The sequence below is a fragment of the Myotis daubentonii genome, chromosome 3 (assembly GCF_963259705.1).
Source record: "Myotis daubentonii chromosome 3, mMyoDau2.1, whole genome shotgun sequence".
Lineage (NCBI taxonomy): Eukaryota > Metazoa > Chordata > Mammalia > Chiroptera > Vespertilionidae > Myotis > Myotis daubentonii.
Window position 1 is genome coordinate 50,329,998 of NC_081842.1, and position 20,850 is coordinate 50,350,847.

At 36.8% G+C, this 20,850-nt stretch overlaps 1 protein-coding gene across 6 annotated transcripts in view; it reads right to left on the reverse strand.

The window, feature by feature from the left end:
* FGF12 (fibroblast growth factor 12) overlaps positions 1-20,850 on the reverse strand; it is a 538,919-nt gene that overhangs the window by 16,793 nt on the left and 501,276 nt on the right. For all 6 annotated transcript variants that reach the window (XM_059687391.1, XM_059687394.1, XM_059687393.1 and 3 more), the window contains one exon: positions 10,878-11,076. In XM_059687391.1, the coding sequence (XP_059543374.1) occupies positions 10,878-11,076 (199 nt within the window). The remainder of the gene's footprint in view (positions 1-10,877; positions 11,077-20,850) is intronic.

Below are 20,850 nucleotides of genomic sequence, written 5' to 3' on the forward strand. Positions count from 1 at the left end.
ACTTGACAACAAAGGTTGTCACTTTCACAACTGCCTGAGATGCACGGGCCGCATGTCTGTAGCAATCCCTGCAGTCCCGGTATCACAAATAAAATGCTACACTTGGCCCTAACAAGACCATAAACTATGAATTTTGTAACAATACATGCTGTTTGCTCTAGTTTTGCTTTATTTTTAAATGCAAGACTGTGCCATTAGGAAAGAAAAAATCCCAAACATATATTGTTGGGCTTTGAAGTCTTGTTAACAATAAAATCCATCCTATCTTTGTAAGATTAGGTATGGGTGTTTCTAAGGCAAGCTTTCCACTTAATATTTTTCATTTTATACCCTTTCACTGGTTCCTCTGTTGCAAACACAGTTATCAGAATATGCAGGCATCCCTTGCCATTATAATAGTTCATATTCCCTGTTTGCAACTTTTAATATTCAACAATCAATTTTATTTGTTATCAAAAATGTCTCCTGGAAAACTTAAACTAAAATAATGCCTTTCTTAAAAGTTTGAAAAGAGTTAAATTCAGGGGTTGCTGTTATTTATTAATCAGGCAACTATAATAAACCAGGGGCCAGGTACCTGCTGCCCTCATAATAATAGCTAATATTATTTGAGCACATATTATATATCTGCACTTTATATACACTACGGTTATTTTAAATGACCTTAAAAGGTAGAGAAATTATTGGTCCCTTTGGCAATTGAGGAACCTAAAGAACAAAAACAGTACTTTGTTCTTAGTAGTTTACTGACACAGGGTGGAATCAGCACTCAAATTAATGTGTAATTAATTCCAGGGTTCCTGTTCTAAGCTCATAGTCCAATAGTTAGTGTGCCTGGAGAAAAACATAAGACTTTTCTGACTGGTCTCATGTTAAACTCTTGACCCTAAATCTCATGGGCCTGGGTTCTCAGCACACTCTGGAATCCTACTACATTTGTCTAGCCAACTGCCACTCCCATTCTTCCCAAGTGACTATCTCATACCTTCTCTTTACTCTCAAACCTCCAAAAGCACCTCAAACCCTCCTCATACTCAGGTAATAGGCCTGCCTTCTTTCTTTGTTCCTTGCTTTTCTTCTTCTTTTCTCTCCCTATCCTTCTCCCTTTCTTATTTCCTCCCTTCCCATTCCCTCTCTTTCTTCCTTTTTATCAATAAACGACCCTACTCTGTATTACACTTAGAAAAGACAAGAAGAGAAAGTTTTCATATCTCCACCACAAAAATTACTAACCTGCGCACATCTGTTCACACATGTCCTGGCTTCCACTTGCTGCATGCGTGGGCACTGCCTGTTCCTATCTGAACCTAGCCCCATGCTTCCCATCCCCCCTACTCAGTGACCCTCTCTCCTATAATAGCAGTTTTTATTCCCATCGGTCTGTAAGTATCTTACAATAGCATTAAACAAATCAACAATCCCCCTATTTCCCTAGCTGGTTTGGCTCACTGGATGGAGCATCTGCCTGCGGACTGAAGGGTCCCAGGTTCGATTCCGGTCAAGGGCATGTACCTTGGTTGCAGGCACATCCCAGTGGGGTGTGTGCAGGAGGCAGCAGATCGATGCTTCTCTCTCATCGATGTTTCTAACTCTCTATCCCTCTCCCTTCCTCTCTGTAAAAAAAATAATAAATTATATTTAAAAAAACCACACAACAATCCCACTACGTAACTGCCATGTTTCTCTCCTCTTGTTCCCCATTTCTCTAATTCCCTTTCAGAACAGAATTCTTCAAAAGTGTCAGTGAATATCACTTTCTTACCTCCTGTGATAGCTTTTTTTAAAACAATATTTTTTTATTGATTTCAGAGAGAGGAAGGGAGAGGGAAAGAGATAGAAACATCAGTGATGAGAGTCATTGATCAGCTGCCTCCTGCATGCCCCCTACTGGAGATCAAGCCCACAACCTGGGCATGTGCCCTGACCAGGAATGGAACCATGACCTCCTAGTTCATAGTTTGATGCTCAACCACTGAGCAACACCAGCTGGGCTCTTGTGATATCTTGAATCCACTTCAGTTAGACGTACTCCCCACTACCTTCACTGAAATCACTCATGTTAAGTCGTCAAGTCACTACTGGCCGTATATTACCACACGACAGCCAATCCTCATCCAGCAGCGCATGGGATGCTGGGCAGAGTTTCATGGAGATAATAACTTTGGTCACAGTTTTGCCTTTTAGCTTCAGTATGGACCTAGAGGGGGGTTATTTAACTTCTCTTAAACTCAGTTCCTTCTGTTTACAATTGGGATGCTAATCTTACCATGCAAACTCCTAAAGTGTTAGTGACTATCCAATGACACTGGTTATGGAAGCATGTTGACAATAAAAATGAGCCATGCAAATCAAATATAAAGTAATAAACTGCTACTAATGGTTAGTTTTATATTACTGCTAGCTCCTTGAAAATCACTTAAAATTTGAGAGTTCTGGTAGTTATCGGGGGAACCAGGTGTAAGTCGTTGAGTGGCAATGCTGCTCTGGAATGGAGGGTTGGAAAACTGTGTGGGGCAATTGTTGCTGCTGACAAACTCTGTTTTCCAAATGGAGGCAATAACTCCAGTTTCTAACAAAGCTCAGAAATGACATTCTATAAAGAACGCCCATCCTGTATCAGTTTTCATCAACAAATAATAAAATATGACTAATTTTTTTATTACTACCAATTTAGTGACATTTTCCTTGGCCCCTGTAATTTTCAAGAAGTGGAAAGGTTAGATGGCTCTGTTAGTGAATGTACCATTAAAGATATTTAACTGTCTTAATAACAGATCATGAAAGGGTGGGCGATTAACATGAAGCAATTTCACCCCTTAATTGAAGTCACATGGAATCCCTCTGGAACTGGAGGAGAATTTTAAGAGCTGGTTTGGAAGCAATGCATTGCCAAGGGAATCTACCCAGTATGCTGTAAATATTTATTATAAAGAATTAAGAGACATTGTAAAAGGAAACAAAAGAGCTATATCTTCATTTAGAAAGCAGTCAGAGCAGTATTTGTGTAAGAGTGAAGAAGATGTGGGAGAAGGATGTGTCGGGGAGAGGTGAGAGGGTTTCATTAAAGACTAAATTCAAAGGCAGGAAACAGCTGCTCTGAAGGAGTTAAATGTTTGGGGGGAAGTTGTCACAGGCTAGCAGAGATCCCAAACTCAAAAGATTGGAGGAGAGGGAGTTGCAGTTATCTTTTCTGTAATTAAAACAATCAGGGGCATTGGAGGTACCTTTTTGCTCCATCTTTCTATTTTTGTCATTTAGTATGGTTGGGTCCAAAGAAAAGATTTTGGGAAACAAGCCATTTAGTTATCTGTCCAGTTAATTGAAATGAAAATATCAAAATAAATTTGCCATTGGTGTCCTTTCAACTGGAGCTTTACCTTAGTATTTTTTATTTATTCTGTTCTTTGGTATCTTATTGCACAGTTTTTGAAGGGGTTATTGTTTTCCCTCCAGATTCAATTTCCATCATTTCTCATCCCTTAGTCAATCTCACCCCTCATAGCATTTCTCCAGTACATAACACAGTAACAAAATGTCCAATTTCCAAGAGAAAATAAAAAAGGCACTTTTCAATGATCTGACAGATTTTAGAAATCCAACTCTCTTTTAATGTTTAATCTTCATATTATTTCTATGAAGGATTTATTTTTTCCTCTATCTTCAGAGATTACTGAGGTTGAACAAAGTGAATTATTTTCTCAAAATGACATAGAAAATCACTTGCAAAACTTTTATCAGAACAATTAGGCATCTGTATATCCATGATTAATTCTTTTACATTAGGTTGCTCTTTCTTGATAATCAATTTAGAAGAATAATTGCCATTACCCCTACTAACTCCATATGATAAATAGAAATGTAAAAATGTAACCTGGAATAGAAATGTAAAAATGTAACCTGTTTAATATATTTAATTCCATGGTGTCAGAGTGTCAATTTATACTACAGTAGATTAGGCTAAATCCAATATATTGGTCACAATAATCTGAATACATTTTAATATTTGCTTATGTCCAGATTTGACCCAAATGAGCCTAGAAACAACAAATGTAGTTGAGAATACCAAGTCTCAAACCTGGTTGCCATTAGAATCACTTAAACAGCTTTTAAACCTGTTGATTCCTAGGTCATAAATAAGTAAATCAGAACATTTTGGGGATTTGTTCTGAGAATTTGTGAACACTCCAGATGGCTCTGGAAACCTATTTTTTCTTCTCTCCAGGATTAAGTTCTTGAAGCTTACATCTTTGGAAAGTGCACACATTGTTTTCAGGGGGGAGGAATTAGATTCTGAATACCAAACCACATGTAGGAGTTGAGTAATGAGCCTCAGGGAGTAGGAAGGAGGTGAAAGGAGGAGACTGTCTCTTGTTCTTTGTCAAAGAGTATCTGGCTGCTGTATCTGAAACTAAAGGGGGAGGTCACCACCAAGACAATTTAAATATGGGGAGCTGCTTATCTGTGGCGTGAACAATGCTCTCAAAGGGCAACACTGGGAATGGTGAAGGCTGCACTGTTGCCTTAAATTCCAGGGGAGGGGACCCATGTAAGTGGAGGTTTATGTGTGAGGCATATAGCAATGGTTTTAAATATTGAGTCCACCCATCTATCTGAATAGATGCCCTTGCAACCCCTCATTAACACCTCCTGTGTTCTAAACACAGCATGGCAGGTGGAGCTGTGCAGAGAAAGGGCTGTGGATAATTACTGTATTATCAGGGAATCAGTGTAGGACTGAAAGGTGTTCAAGCTAGCAGTGCTTAATTTTGGGAATCCTGACATTCAAAATGATATCACAAGCAAGACAGAAAAAAAGGCAGAGCTATTTGAAATAAAGAAACAATAAGGCAAACCTACCCTGACTTTCATCCATATGGGGCCGGCTCCCTTCACAAGAAAGGACATTTAGTGTCTACGGGACTGGACTCCACTGGTATCAGTATTAGCGGTGGGTTTATGGGTTTATAAAAATTCCTTACAAAACTGAAAAGAATTGACAACCTTTCTGGTTAAACAGCAATATGTCTAACTTCTTATGAAGCTGTCATTTTCCGTTTCTTTTCTACAAGTGTCTTGTAGTTATGTGCTTTAGATTATGGCTATGAGTAAATATAAAAATCTCTATGCTAATTGTTATGGCTAGAATGTCTTTCATTCTACCCTCCTCCAATAAAAGTCACAAACCACCCATTATGGAAATAGCTCATAAAATTGTACTTTATCCATTCAATAATTCAATAAGGGAAATGTGTTTAGAATCTTTTTATATGTAAATTCTATGCTGGGTTCCAAGAAGGACTATGGTTTTACAATAAAGTGCTTACAAAGCCTACCACAGGATGCCATTGCCAAAGAACTTTAGAAATCGTCTCGTCCCAATTCTTCTTTCACAGAGTAGGAAATGAAGCCTGTTAAATTCATCAGAAAAAGTGACATATTCCTAATTTGTTCTTGCCTACTTTTAACATGGCATTCCCGTAACTATCCTATCTGATCATCTACCAATATGAATTTATATCATCATGTACATGCATACACTCTCAATTTTGTGTGGTTTAGGACTATGTAACTATTCAAGGTGTATCATGGGATAAAATTTCTGCTTTGCTCTCAGTAACTTTTCTGAGTATTTGCTTATGCATAGGCTTGCTTCAGACTGAAGGGCAATACCGTAGAGGGGTTAGATATATGAGCATTAACATTAGGCTTCCTAGATTGCAATCCAAGTTTTTATCTAGCCCTGAGATCTTGGACAGGTTAATTACTTTAAATATTAGTTTCCTCATCTATAAAATAAGGATAAATAACATAGGGCTGTTGTCAGATCTAATTAGACAATGTATTTATGTTGTCTCGCAAATGGTAAATCGATAAATTGTATATAGAAGTAGTAAGACTAGTAATAGTAGTACTAATAGTGGTAGCAAGAGTAGTTTTGTGTTCCTAGCAGGCAGAAAAGAGTTCTCCTATGAATAAGTGTACAGAACTCTGATAAATAATGGTAACCAGTAAGCATCATTTAATGATATAAAAACATATCTTTCATGAAGAATTATTGGGTAATTGTTTTTATGTTTTGGGTTATATTCATGATATCAAAATCTAGATGAGGCATAAGAGTATGGGCCAATTTCATGTGTATCAAGTAAGTTACAATATAAGAGCATGAAGGTCTCCATAAATCTAAAACAGTTTTTATTTCTAAGGAGCAAGATTCAAAAAGAAGGTTTGAATTCTGGCTCTGCCAGTTACAATCTGCTTGATTTGGGAAAAATTAATGTTTCTGGGCTTCATTTTCCACATTTGTAAAATAGGGAGAGTACTAGAATCTACTTGGTAGAAATGGAATAAAAAATAGAACAGGCAATAATTGAGATATGCATAGTGCATAACTGTACAAAGTAAGCATTTCTAAAGCTGCTAGGTAGTATTGTTCAAAGGAGTGAACCTTGCTTTCTAAGACAAAAGACAAAGACATTTCTATGGAATAAAAGGTCTTTGATCTGAAACCAATTAAGTTCTTGTTCTCATATTTAGAAGCAGCTTTCATCGTATTCCATATACTTCATATCTAAGGTTCTTTGCCATAATCTAGAGAGACAAAGAGCCTTGGAAGTAAATCCAAGAACTAGTAAATCTGACTTTAAAATGGACCTTTTTATTTACCAGAAAAATAGGAAAATCATCCTAAAGCATCAGTAAATAAGAAAAATAAAAACATGCCTGGCTGGCATGGATCAATGCTTGAGCATCAACCTATGATCCAGGAGGTCAGGGTTCAATTTCTAGTCAGGGCATATGCTGCCTGATTTGTGGGCTTGATCCCAGTGTGGGTCATGCAGGAGGCAGCCAATCAACGGTTCTCTCTCATCATTGATGTTTCTGGCTTTCTCTCCCTCTCCCTTCCTCTCTGAAATCAATCTACATATATAAAAGCCTAGCAACTGAATAACCAATTGACCAGTCGCTATGATGCTTTCTGACCACCAGGGGGGCAGATGCTCAATGCAAGAGCTGGGCCCTGGTAGTCAGTGCGCTCCCACAGTGGGAGCGCCGCTCAGCTGACCTATGGGCGCCAGACACAGGGCTCATAGCTGGTGAGCACTGCTGTGGCAGCGCAAGCCTCTCCCAATTGGGAATGACTGGGTGCGAGCCTGCAACAGGCACAGCGGTGCTGGGATGAGCGGGAGCAGCAGGCAGGAGCAGCAGGCAACATTAGACTGTTGGTTTCAGCCCCATCCCTGCAGGCCATGCCGAGGGTCCCCACTGGTGCACAAATCTGTGCACCGGGCCTCTAGTAAAAATATATTTTTTTTTAAAGAAAGAAAAATCAAAACAAAAAAATCAAACAAAAGCTGTCAATGAGAAAGCTAGGAAATCAGAGCTATGAGGCAATGGCAGGCTGAAGCAGAGGCCCCTCATTGTCCCAGTCCCATCCCACCACTCTCCCCAAATCACTGAACATGTACTTGTTAGGTAGACATCCAGAAAAAAGAGTATATTCTCAGTCTTCCCTGCACTTAAGCGTGGCCATCTGACTAGGAGGTATCATATAGCAGCAAATAGGGACCCTTTTGCAGAGAGCATGGCACAACATCTCCTTCATCTCTCCCTCTGCCCTCTGACTGGAATGAAGATGCTGGTTGGTTCCATGGGAATCAGTGCATATCCACGGCCAGCACAGTGTGTGGCTGTGCTGATTCACGGTTGTACAACCCACTGATGAGGGGAGACACTAAAAACTGGGCAGATGCCATCTAGATCCTGAACAATGGGAAGGACACAGCACTGGCCCTGGACAGATGACATCTAGGTTTAGTTTGAGAGAAAATACAACGTTTTATGATTAAACTGCCCTTCACATGGGTTTTGTTTTATATGCAGCAAACCCTATTCCACATATACAACTAGAAATGTCTACTCATCTCATTTTGCATTTGTACTGAAATGTAGCAAGAAATGTAGAAGGAAAGTAGCTCTGGAACTGGGAACACGATCATTGTGTATGTATCTCTCCCAAATGCATATTGACTCAGAAGGAAACCGGACAAGCCACAGTGCAGTTGTGATGAGGGTGGTAGGTTATGGGTGTTTCTCTCTTTCTTTGGGGGGTGAGGGGTCAGTATGAAATATATTAGCCATAAAAGGAATGAATAAAACACAACAAAATTTTCATTTTCCTTTATACTTTCCTGAACTTCCCAAAAGTTGTTAATGAGCATATAATACTTGCAAAACAACAAAAAAATCAACTTAAAAGCATAAATAAAGGTGCAAAGATAAAAGCAAAATTTGTCTAGAACATCATCTTAAGAATCAATATGTTTGTCCATGGAAAACATTATCTCTTAGGCACCCTCTGCAGAACCTTTCAAGTAGGCACATCCTTGCCTTTAACTCACGGGGCTTCTGGAGTTGTTTGTCCTGCCAAATCCCCACCTCGCATCTCAAATGGTCTGACCCAGGCCTAGGCCTGAGGTACCTTTAAATATAGTCTTTTCCGTGATATTGTTCTTTTGGTGGAAGTGATAGCTCCTTCCCTAAGTCCGTACAGCATTTCCTGCAGCGTGTGGCATATCTCTTTTTACACTGTACTATTGCTGTTAGGAAACATTTCATATTTCCAAGAACAGTACAAAGTTCTCTGGATCAGGTAGCTCTTCTTTATCTCTATACTTTGCTATTCATTCATTTGTTCATTCATGTGATATGCCAGGTATCTCACAAGAGACAAGGAGATATGAGGAAAAAGGGGGAAAGAGTGAACCATGGAGAAGAGGAACTGGAGTAGAAAACAGGTAAATTGAATACAATATGATAATTTCTAGGGGAGAGAAATGTATACAATGATAAGGTGACAGAATACTTAATTCTATTTGAAGGAAGTCAGGGAGCCCCTCATGGAAGTACTGATTCTTTTTTTTTTTTTTATTGCTTAAAGTATTACAAAGGGTATTACATATGTATCCATTTTATCCCCCCGCCCTAGACAGTCCCCTAGCCTCCCCTATCACCCAGTGTCTTATGTCCATTGGTTATGCTTATATGCATGCATACAAGTCCTTTAGTTGATCTCTTACCCCACTACCTCCTGCCCCCCAACCCTCCCCGGCCTTCCCGCTGCAGTTTGACAATCTGTTTGAGGCAGCTCTGCCTCTGTATCTATTATTGTTCAAAAGTTTATAATGGTCTCTATTGTCCATGAATGAGTGAGATCATGTGGTATTTTTCCTTTATTGACTGGCTTATTTCACTTAGCATAGTGCTCTACTGATTCTTAAATCAAATTTTTTACAAGGACTAATAGACATGTTCCAGGCACATAAGAACATGGAAATTATGGGCAGGAAAGGGCAAAGAAAAGTACATGGGGCATGTATTAGTGAAAAAATATTGTAGAAAGGAAAGTTCAGTTTTGTGTGCTTAAAAGTACAGAGTGTGAAAGGAAGTTTGAGAGAGAACAGGAGCCTTGAATGTCACATTTCCCCTGTGCTTTAAATATAGTATTGATTTAACTAATGTTCGTTGACTCTTACTGTCATATGTACTCTGCAACAGGCATTGAGTCCTATACTGGTTGACCAGATCATACCTTATAGATATTTGGGGGACAGCAATACTATCAATATCACAGTATAATCTGTGTGTGTGTGTGTGTGTGTGTGTGTGTGTGCGCGCGCAATTGCAGGACGTGACATTTGGTCCTGTCTAAATGTCCACACCTAAGAAAACATCTCTGGGTCAGAAAGCTCCTAACATTTATTTAGACTTTTAGTTTACAGGATTAGTATATAAAAATACTATCATTTTACTGATGTAGTAATTGTGTTATGGCCGCACTATGAATAATAACCCTCTTTTTCTCAGTAGCCTAGCTGGTAATGGTGCAAGGGGTGAGGTAGATAGGTCAGTGTGGACCAAATGTCTCCATGGATGCTTTGGACAAGGCCAAATATCAAGGCCCTTTTGGCATAGACCATATGTCTCTGAGACATCTTAGGGCCAAATATCCACTAATCAAATGAAAATAAAATGTATAATGCATTGCAATGCACTGCCTCAATTTTCTCCTTTCCTCGAACAAGGAGCCTGAACTTATGTTTTAAGTAATTATAGTGTATGACATGTAAAGAAGAATAATGTTATGTTGGTACATGTCCAGACCATTGCTCCTCTCAGAGCCTATATTTAAAAAATAAAACTGTCTGGATTCAGTAATGCAGCAAATATGGTCACTCCAATGATATAGCCTCACCCTATTTAAGAAAGAAGTTGCAAAAAGTGAGTTTCCTCAGTATAAGATTACTTATTCCACTACTCAATTTGAAATAAGTCATATATTAAATGTCAGTTAAATAGAATTATCCTAAATAAGAAGGGAGGGAAAGTTATAGGCTCAACTGAGCATAACATTTAATACTATAAATGAATACTTATTGATCATAGTATAGCATACTATTTTCTTTCCTCAAAAAATACAAATAAATATTAATAGATTATATTGTGAGATATATTCACAAAAATATAAGGGTTAGGTTATAAACATATTTCTAAAATGCTTTTGAAAACTTTTAAAGCACTAAAGTAGTATTCCTGTTTTTTTACGGGCATAGCCTAAGACATTAAATTATTGTGTTCAAAAAAGAAGAAAATTATATTTCAAATGGTAACTACCACTACTTTTTAAATTTCCAGAATTTCTACCTTTTCATATTCAAGCAGTTTTTTCTAAGTACCAAGTAGTTGTAATATGATTTTCTTTATTTTTTAATATGAAGAGGTGCTATTGTGTTTTCTGAAATTTTGTTCTGATGTGTTGCATTCTAAGTAAACTCTACTGATCAGAGTCTAAAGAAGGAAAGAAGTTCATTACATACCTTCAATAGGTTTTGGTACAAAATGTGACGAGGGCTTGGTTTTCTTCACTCTGTTCCCCTTCATAATTTGACCTTCTTTATTGAGTCCCAGAAACCATGCTCGGCCTGATTCTTGCTGACGGTACAGTGTGGAAGAATAGATCACGTAGTAGTTTTCAAACACAGATTCCTTAAATTTGCATTCTGGAGTGAAAACATCCTGCAGGGGAAAAAAGATACAAAAGAGAGAATGGATTTTAAAATGAATCAGCAATTGCTGAAATACAGTGAACCTGAAATATAGGTCTGCTGTTAAGAACAAGTGAGGCGGAATTGCATATAATTTATATTTGTCCTTGGTTATAAATATTCATCAAGTAAAATAAAAAAACACACACACAAGATTTTCTTTTTAAACAGCCTTTACCCTTCAGGACACAACAGCTTATGCTAGTCACTAGTTGGGCTAATATTAAGACTATTCCCATGTCCAAATTCTGATCCCATTATGTTTTGTAAATTTTTTTTTAAAATATATTTTATTGATTTTTTTACAGAGAGGAAGGGAGAGTTAGAAACATTGATGAGAGAGAAACATTGATCAGCTGCCTCCCACACACTCCCCACTGGGGATGTGCCCGCAACCAAGGTACATGCCCTTGACCGGAATCGAACCTGGAACCCTTCAGTCCGCTGGCCAAAGCTCTATCCACTGAGCCAAACCAGTCAGGGCATGTTTTGTAAATTTAAAAGACTGGCCATTATACATTTTAGTGTCTGTAAGCATGAAAAATGTATCCCTGAGAATCAAAATCAAACAAAAGAACAGCACACACAGGCTCACTGGATGTTTTTGAAGGGTCTATCCTAGATTACAAAACCCTATTACACAGCCAAGGCTTGTTCCACTAAATCACCACTATATTACTTTTTGCTTAATCTCAGTAACTTTCCCTCTAATTTCTTGGAAACATTTTGTTTGGCTTGGTTTTTGCTTTTAACTTAGTAATCAAAATCTCAGGTAAAAAACTTCCAGGAATAAGTATAGAAAAAAAAATTACTATTACATTGTCTGATCTTCAATGAAACAGAATGAGATTTTAGTTCAAAAAGGAACCTGGTGGTGAACACACAATACAATGCAGAGATGATGAATTATAGAATTGTACACCTGAAACCTATATAATTTTTTAACCAATAAAACACATGTGTAAGCTCTTTAATGCCTATAAAACCCCATACAATTATTTGACATTTCTTTTGCAGAGAATACTTTGACATCATAACTTCAAAAATTTCTACATTTTAGAGTGACACCTACTTGGAATACATTTATTTAATCCTCACCAAGATATTTTTCCCCCCATTGATTTCTAGAAATAGTGAAAGGGAAGTAGGAAGGTGAGAGAGAGAGAGAAACATCGACATGAGAGAGACACGTCGATTGGTTGCCTCCCACAAGCTCCACTACCGGGGCAGGGGAGCCTGAAACTAAGCTATGTGCCTTTGACTGGGAATTGAACCTATGCCCCTTTGGGCCACAGGCCAACACTTTAACCAGTGAACCAAACTGGCCAGGACTGAAATACATTTTTTTAATGTATTTTATTGATTTCTCACAGAGAGGAAGGGAGAGAGATAGAGAGTCAGAAACATCGATGAGAGAGAAACATCGATCAGCTGCCTCCTGCACATCCCCTCCTGGGGATGTGCCCGCAACCCAGGTACATGCCCCCGACTGGAATCGAACCTGGGACCCTTCAGTCCGCAGGCCGACGCTCTATCCACTGAGCCAAACCGGTTTCGGCTGAAATACATTTTTGATAAGTAAAGAATGTTATGCGATTCACTCACAACCACCTTTGCTTCTCCTAGCTTTACCTGCAAAATGTATGTTTTCCAACTCAAGTAGAAATACATGACTTGTCTAAACCTGTGCAAGATTCAATTTAATTAAATTGTTCCATAATTATGATTTATTTTTATCTCATTCTTTGCAGATCCCCATTTCCTCCTTACAGCTCTGGCTGTAATAATCCATGGGATGAACGTGAAATGAATGAATAAACACTCATTGCACTGCAACAATGGTCTCCTTTCTGCTTCTCAAAAACAACAAGCATAACACATTTCAAGTCCTTCACAACTGAAAACCTCTCTTGAAGTGAGAAATCAAGCTGTGCTAATATGTGCCCTGACTGGGAATCGAACTGTGACCTCCTGGTTCACAGGTGGACACTTAACCACTGTGCAACGCAGGCTGAGCTCAACATTTCTTGGCATTAAATAAAATCTACTTCAACAAAATAATTTGGTGAAAAAACATCATGTGGTCAGGATTTTTATTCTTGCATATCTCTAATTTGTGTTCAAATTGGGTCGATCATTTTCCTTCCTAGATTCCAAGTTCCCCTAAATGTTACAGAGAACTGTTTGCTGAACTAGGCAATAACAAATGTCACTTTTGACTTGTCTTTTACACCTTATCATTCATATAAAATAAATATTGCCCAGCTGGGGTGGGTCAGTGGTTGAGCATGGAACCAGGAGGTCACAGATTGGATTCCCAGTTAGTGTACATGTCCAGGTTGTGGACTCAATCCTCAGTAGGGGGCGTGCAGGAAGCAACCAATAGATGATATTTTTCTCTCATCAATGTTTTTATCTCTCTTTTCTTCTTCTCTCTAAAAAATAAATAAATTTAAAATAATAATAATTTTGACATTAAAGGGCCAATATAAAAATATTATTTGACAATTAGTGCTTACATACAAAAAATAATGATAACATATTATTAAGAAAACAAAATGAAAAACAAAAATGTAATCAGAGAAAACAACTTTACTATTATGGGAGTAATTATGAATAATGATTTTCTCTAAAATGTGTGAAAATTACTGATTTTTCAAACATATGCTAGATACAAAGGATCCTCTCATTTTGTTCTCTTTCCTTTACAAAAAAACAAACAAAATGTAAGGTCTTTTCAAAAGCGTCTTTCCTGTTTTCTGTACAAACTTGTTTATTTTGTAGTGATAGAAAAAAGATAAATAAAACATTTGACAATTCTTAAACACAATTTATGTCCAACAATGCCAGAGATAGATAGTTCCTTTGATTATATGACCTTTGCATATTTGGCTGTGAAGCTTCTGGTTTGCTAACTTCATTAATGGCTTTCAGATGCACAGAACTTGAAAATCTTTGGTATATTAGCAATTGGGTTGTCAAGTGTATCGTCGAACACAATGACATTAAATCAAGCAAGAGAATTATTGTTTTCCATCCCGACAAGAGGCAAAGAAAATGCTAAAATATATTATCTCAAATGAAGCATGTTTAAAAAATATAGAACAAATCTAATTTTATAACTTTAAAAATACTCTGCAGATATAGAAATATTTATCTATATCCTTTTTAGATAACTTTGACTGGAAAACTGCTGAGCTAATTTGTCTAACAATAAAGGTTCTTCATTAACATATTCTTTGCAGTATTTTACAAGCAACAAAGTAAATTTTTATCATCAAGAAATAATGAAAACTGTGGTATATAGGAAATATAAATGTGAAGAGAGATAGACACATATATCCAAACCCCCTGATTTTATAACTTGTACAAGTTATTTAATTTCTTTGAAGTTCGTATCATCATCTGTAAGTTGAGACTAATGATACCATCACTACAAAACTGTGATTATTAAACAAGATAATAAAGGCGTGTCTTACATGGTATGTGGCATATTACTTACTTTCTTTACTGCTAGGTACAATTTTCAGGTGATATTTGATATGAGAAAAAGTTATCCTGAGAAAAGTTTCTTTATGTGTGTACTCCAAATACTGTATCCCAAGTTTCTCTTCCCTATAAAAGGCTAATCAAGGCTACTTTGCTTTATGTTAATTTGATCATTTGTATATAGAACACACAAATAAATCTGACCATTTCTCTTTATCTGGTAGAAGATGTTTTTGACATAGCTTTAACAAAGACAGTGAAGACTTTGAAATTGCTAAGGAATTTGCTTCACCTCAGTCATCAATTCAAATGGAGACTATAGCCAAAAAAAAAAAAAAAAAAGAATCAAGAAAAGGCTGATACTCAGAAGGGCAGCCATGAATGAATTAGGAAAAATCACCAAGAGCAAAGACGCATCATAAAAGATTAAGGCTAGATCTTCCACATCCTAGGATTCCAAATTACTATGTACAGATGTAATAGTTGGACAGTGAATAAGATTAATAGGAAAAAAATGATTCATTTAAATGTTGTATAGGAGGAGAGCTCTACTAATACCCTGGACTCTCAAAAAGACAATCAAGCAAGCCCTAGAGCAAATTATGCCTGAAACATCACTGGAGGCAAATATGACAAAACTAATAATTCTGTCTTACTTTGGGCACACCATGAGAAGTCAAGGTTCTTTGGAAAAGATAATGCTGGGGAAATAGAAGGCAGCAAGAGTAGAGGAATACAAAATATGAGATGGATTTATCCTATAAAGGAAGGCATGGGCATGAGTTTACAGAAGCTGCACAGGGAATTGTGGACATCACTCATTCATAGGGTTGCTAGGAGTTGGAGCAAACTCAATGGCATGAACACACAAATGTTTTTTACATGAATCCGAGATTAGTGATGTGTTTTCAGGTTCTTTACCCTTCCAATAAGTCACACAGCCGTTTCACTTAGCCTCTAGCCAGAAGTCTGCAAGTATAGAAGTGGGGTGGGAGTGGGAAGTGGGAGGCCAGTAGGTGAAGGGATATAACATATTACAATTCACTGTTATCATCAAAGTTACTTCCTGGAGTCCAAATGTTCTGGAGACAGAGAGCAGTTATTGGGGGAACAGTGCAATTCTTCATTAAAAACATCATTGGTTCTTCTGAAGTGAGCATGCACACAGTTTGTTACCAAATGCCCCACTATGACTGAGTTTGCAAACCAAGGCAACTACACTGAATACCCCGCATACATTCAGGGAAGAGGCTGTGTGCCTCTCGTGCCTCGGTGTCTGTCTTCCCTTCTGGGGATAAGAATGGAAGTGGGGGATGTTTTCAGATTCCCATATTTCAATTTAAACATTGCAATACCTTTTGGGAAATCATTTTGAATACTCTAAAGGGCCCAAGAAATGATCAACTAAGGCTAGAAATGTGTTTTTTACATGGAATATCCCTATTTTTAAAACTCCCTGTGTCAACATCCTGGAAGTCAGAAAAACTAGTATCATACATAACTTCTTGATGGAAACTATGGTAAAACTGTACAAATACATGAGGCAATGGTTTCCTGGCACTTGTCAACTAGAATTGCAGGGTTTTCATCTTTGAGAGAAAGAACATATGAGGTAAGCCCCACATTAACTCTGGCTTTCTGTAAAGGGCTCCTTTTAACCCTGGAATGGAAGGGTGAAGCAGAAGTATATATACCACTTCTGTTTTTCTTAAGCTTAGGAGGCAGAAAGTGAGATTTGGGATGACAAAGAGCCTTGAATTTGCAGACCAAGGTTTCAGAGAAAAGGAACCTAGTGGAATGGGGTAAAGACTCAATGAGAATTCCCTAAGGACCCTGGGTCTATCCATAGACTCAACATGCTCAAGATGAGATTCCTCAAGCCTAGTGCGGAATAGCTACTGCAGGACTGAGTGCTGAATGAAGATACCAGAAGTTGTTCAAGGCTTGGATTTGTTAAACTTGTAGACAAGCCAGAAGGAGAGACCTTAATAAGCATGTGGGACATTCACTGAAAAACTCAGAAAACAGTCTCAGATTAATGATCACATCTAACTAAGGGCTCCTGACTGCCACCCCCAGGACTAAAAACAGAAGCAAAATAGTCAAGACCTAAACACCCTCCCCCAACACACACACACACACACACACACACACACACACACACACACACACACACACTAATAAGATCAAGAGGACCCACTAGTTATTTACCTAAATGACAAAAAATCTTTGTCAGAGGATAATCTAATACCCTCTATGACATATACAAATGTCTAACACAAGATAAAAATTACAAAACATGGATATAAGCAAGCCATGTAAGCAGTCAATAGAAAAGATCTCACAAGATGACTCAGATTTAGAATTAACAGCTCCTATAAATGTTATAGGACTTAAAGAAAGAGGTCATAATTAGTAAGCAAATAGGAAATCTCAGCAACAAACATAGAAATGATAAAAAAAGAATCAATGAAACATTTAGAACTGAAAAGAAAAATATTTGAGGGGGAATAATGCTGGGTGTACTTATTGACATACTGAAGATGGCAAATGAACGTATGAACAAACCTGAAGACAGACTGATTGAAATTATCCAGGCCAAAATACACAAATAAATAAAGATTTCAAAAAACACACAAAGAAGAAAAAAATGGAATGAAGGTGAAAAAATAAATATTTAAATTTATCAAATATGATAAAAATAAAAATTTCCACTGATTCAAATAGAAGAAGCCCAGCAAATTCCAAGCAGGAAACATACACCAAAACTATACTCAGGGACATTGTAATCAAACTTCTGAGAAATGAAGATAAGGAGAAAATTAAAATGAATCAGAGGAGGGAAAAAGATCCATCAAACACATAAGCATTGGAGGCTAGAAGACAATGGAATGAAGTCATTAAAGTGCTATAATAGATGACAAATTGAACCCATGATTTTATATCCAGTGCACATATCCTTCAAAATTGGTAAAGTAAAAATATTTTCAGATAAACATAATGAGTTAATTCATTTCTTGTGGGCTTGCATTATAACAAATGCTAAAAGATGTTATTCAGGCTGAAAAGAAATTATACCAGATGGAAGCTAGGTTTTACAGGAAGGGATAAATAACACTGTAAATCATAAATATCTTCATAAATATAATACTTTTTCTTCTTTCAACTTTAAAGCAAAAATAATAGCATTGCAGTGAGGTTTATAATTCAAAAACATATATAGGGTATCCCAAAATTCATGCAAGAAGTAATTTTGAGAGAAAACACAGGTTTATAATTATAAATTGTAAAAATTTTATTGATTCATAAAGTATACAGTATAGGGTTATGTATGGAATAGCACATTGGATAAATGGCCTCCGAGGTTTTGCTGGCACATACACAAAGCCATGGTCTTCATTGGTCTTCATTGCCCCTGCTCCTGGGCCATAATTGGTACTTGGTAATGCTTATCAAATTGAAGGGATTGAAATAAAAGGGCAACAGATATTAGAATCTGATACAATAAACCAAGTAAAATTAGGCTTTTATTTTTTGTTGTTGTTAATGCTCACGCAAAATTCAAATCTTGCGTGAATTTTGGGACACCCTATATATGTCATTGCAGAAAGGACAGGGGTTTAACTAAAATATATTAAGGTTCTGATACTTATGTGATGTGTGTTAATATTAATTCTAACTATACTGTCATAAAGTAAGAATCCTTATTGTACTTTTAGAATAAAAATTATAAATGTAATACAATGGGGTAAATATAAGAAACTAATATCAGGATCAAAATGGAACATAATAAGCATCAATTAAAAAATAAAGGAGAAAAAATGAAAAAATAAAAATCAAATGAAATAAATAGAAAACAAATAGCAAGGTGATAGATTTAAACCTCATCATATCAATCATCACATTCAATGTGAATAGAATAAACACTCTAATTAAAAGGTAGAACCTGTCAGACTGAGCAAAAATGCAAAACTCAACAATATTATATTTATAAGTCTCATAGAGGTTGAAAGTAAAAGTGCAGAAAAGATATACCCAAGTCAATAGTAAGCATAAAAAAGTAGGCATGGCTATATCAATAGCAGATAAATGCTACTTCAAGATAAGGAGTATTATTGGAGGTAAAAAGAAACATTTCCTAAGGATTAAGGTTCAGTGCATGAGAACCTAGACAATGATCTCACATATGTATGTGCCTTATAACAGTACTTTGCAACACATGAAGCAAAAAGTTACATAACTAAAGGGAGACAACCAATAAATCCACAATGACAATTAGAGATTTTAATACTCTTCTCTCAACAATTGTTAGGACACATGGTAAAACTTAGGAAAGACACAGAAGATCTGAATACTATCAAACAACTTGACCTCATTAATGTTGTAGAACACCATGACAAACAACAGTGAAGTATATTTTAATGAGTGTAGAACATTCACTAAGATAAAAACAGGCCCATGTAAAAAATGAAAAGACTGGTGATATCTTACACAGTATGTTCACTGACAACAACAAAATTAAAGTAGAAATAAATGAATATTAAATATCTTAAAAAACCTTAAGTATTTGGAGTTTACAACAGATTTATAGAAAATCCATGGGACAAGGGAGAAATCATAAAGTGTATTAAAAATAGTTCTAACTGAATAATGATGATACAGAAAATATCAAAATGTGTGGGATGCAGCCAAAGGAGTGGTATTAGGAAATAGGTTTTAATGTTCATATTACAAAGCATATACCCTTTGACTGGATTCTGGGAATTTTACCTGCAGATATAGCAGCACATATGCAAAATGAAGTATGTTGAAGATCATATTCATGGCAAAAGTGTGACATCTGAATTCTGAAAACAATCAAATGTCCTTCATTAGGGGACAAGTTGAATAAATTCTGGCATGCCCACACAACAGAATATTATACAGATGCTGAAGACACTAAAGCATCTCATTATATATCACTGTAGAAAAATCTCCAAGATGCACTGTTAAATAAAAGAAGTAATTTGTAAGTGCGTATTTGTGCATACCAGTATTTGTATTAAATATACACACATCTATAATTCAAGCACATATCTATTTGTACACGACTTGCTACCATTTATGCTAAATATGCGCATATATACACAGCTGTACACATAGGTATTTGCTTGTCTTAGGTTTAGAAAGTCTCTTGAAGAATACACACAAAGTTGGCGATAGTGTTTGCCTTCTGGGAAGGGATTTGAGTAGTTGGAGAATAAAGCTGTAAGAAATAAACTTTTACTTTTCTCTACGCATATATCACTGCCTCAAACAGTAAATTAAATTAAGGGGGAAAATCCTGTTGGTCCAGTAAAATTAACCTACTAGCTAAATGTGGCTTTCGAAAAACTAATATAGAATATAGCTGCGAAACAGTTCTATTTTAAATCTGATGAAACTTAGACTATGAAATGGGAACTTACTTACACAGGCTCACACAACAATCCAAAGCCTCAGGACTACAAGAATAAGATTCCTTGATCTCATATTAAAAGAATGGCACTTCCTGTGAAAAAACTACTGAAGGAAGAAATCAATAAAACCCTCACTAAGTAAATGACTGCAAATGGACTAGGTGAGTGAAAGAGAGAATGAGAATGAACTTGATTCCTTGCCCCATCTTTCATGTCCTGGTAATTAGACCACCAGAATAACCTTGGGCCTCAGTACTTGGAATGAATATATATATATATATAAAATCCTGTTCCTTATTTTTACTGTTTCATTTTTTAGCCTTTCCATGATTTGGATCAATCCCCAAATCCAGGGGACCCAAATTTCTCCTCCAGTACTACCTAAATTTCTGATCAAAACTGGCATAAACATTAAACATTGTGGGCTTTGTAGATGATGATGACATTTCACCTGTGAATATGCAGTTAAGGGCTTTTATTGGGGGTAATGTGTCTCTGGCAGCATGCTGTATAAGTATCCCCTCTGTCACTGAGGAGAAACAAACCCAGAATTTGCTTTTGTGGCTTGCTCATTGGGTTCAAATTACACTTCCATTTAAACATCTTCCTGGCAGTGATTACAATGCTCAGTGACTGAAACGTTTCTCAGTGAGGAACCACTGTAATGGTCAATGAATGAGAAATGCAGGCGGGGATGCACCATGACTATAGAGCACCTTGTGATACAGGATTGCTGTGATGCTGCTGTGAGGTACAGCCGACACCACAAACCCTTTTATTAATCTGGAAGGAATGAAAGATTTTTAAAAAAGGCAAAG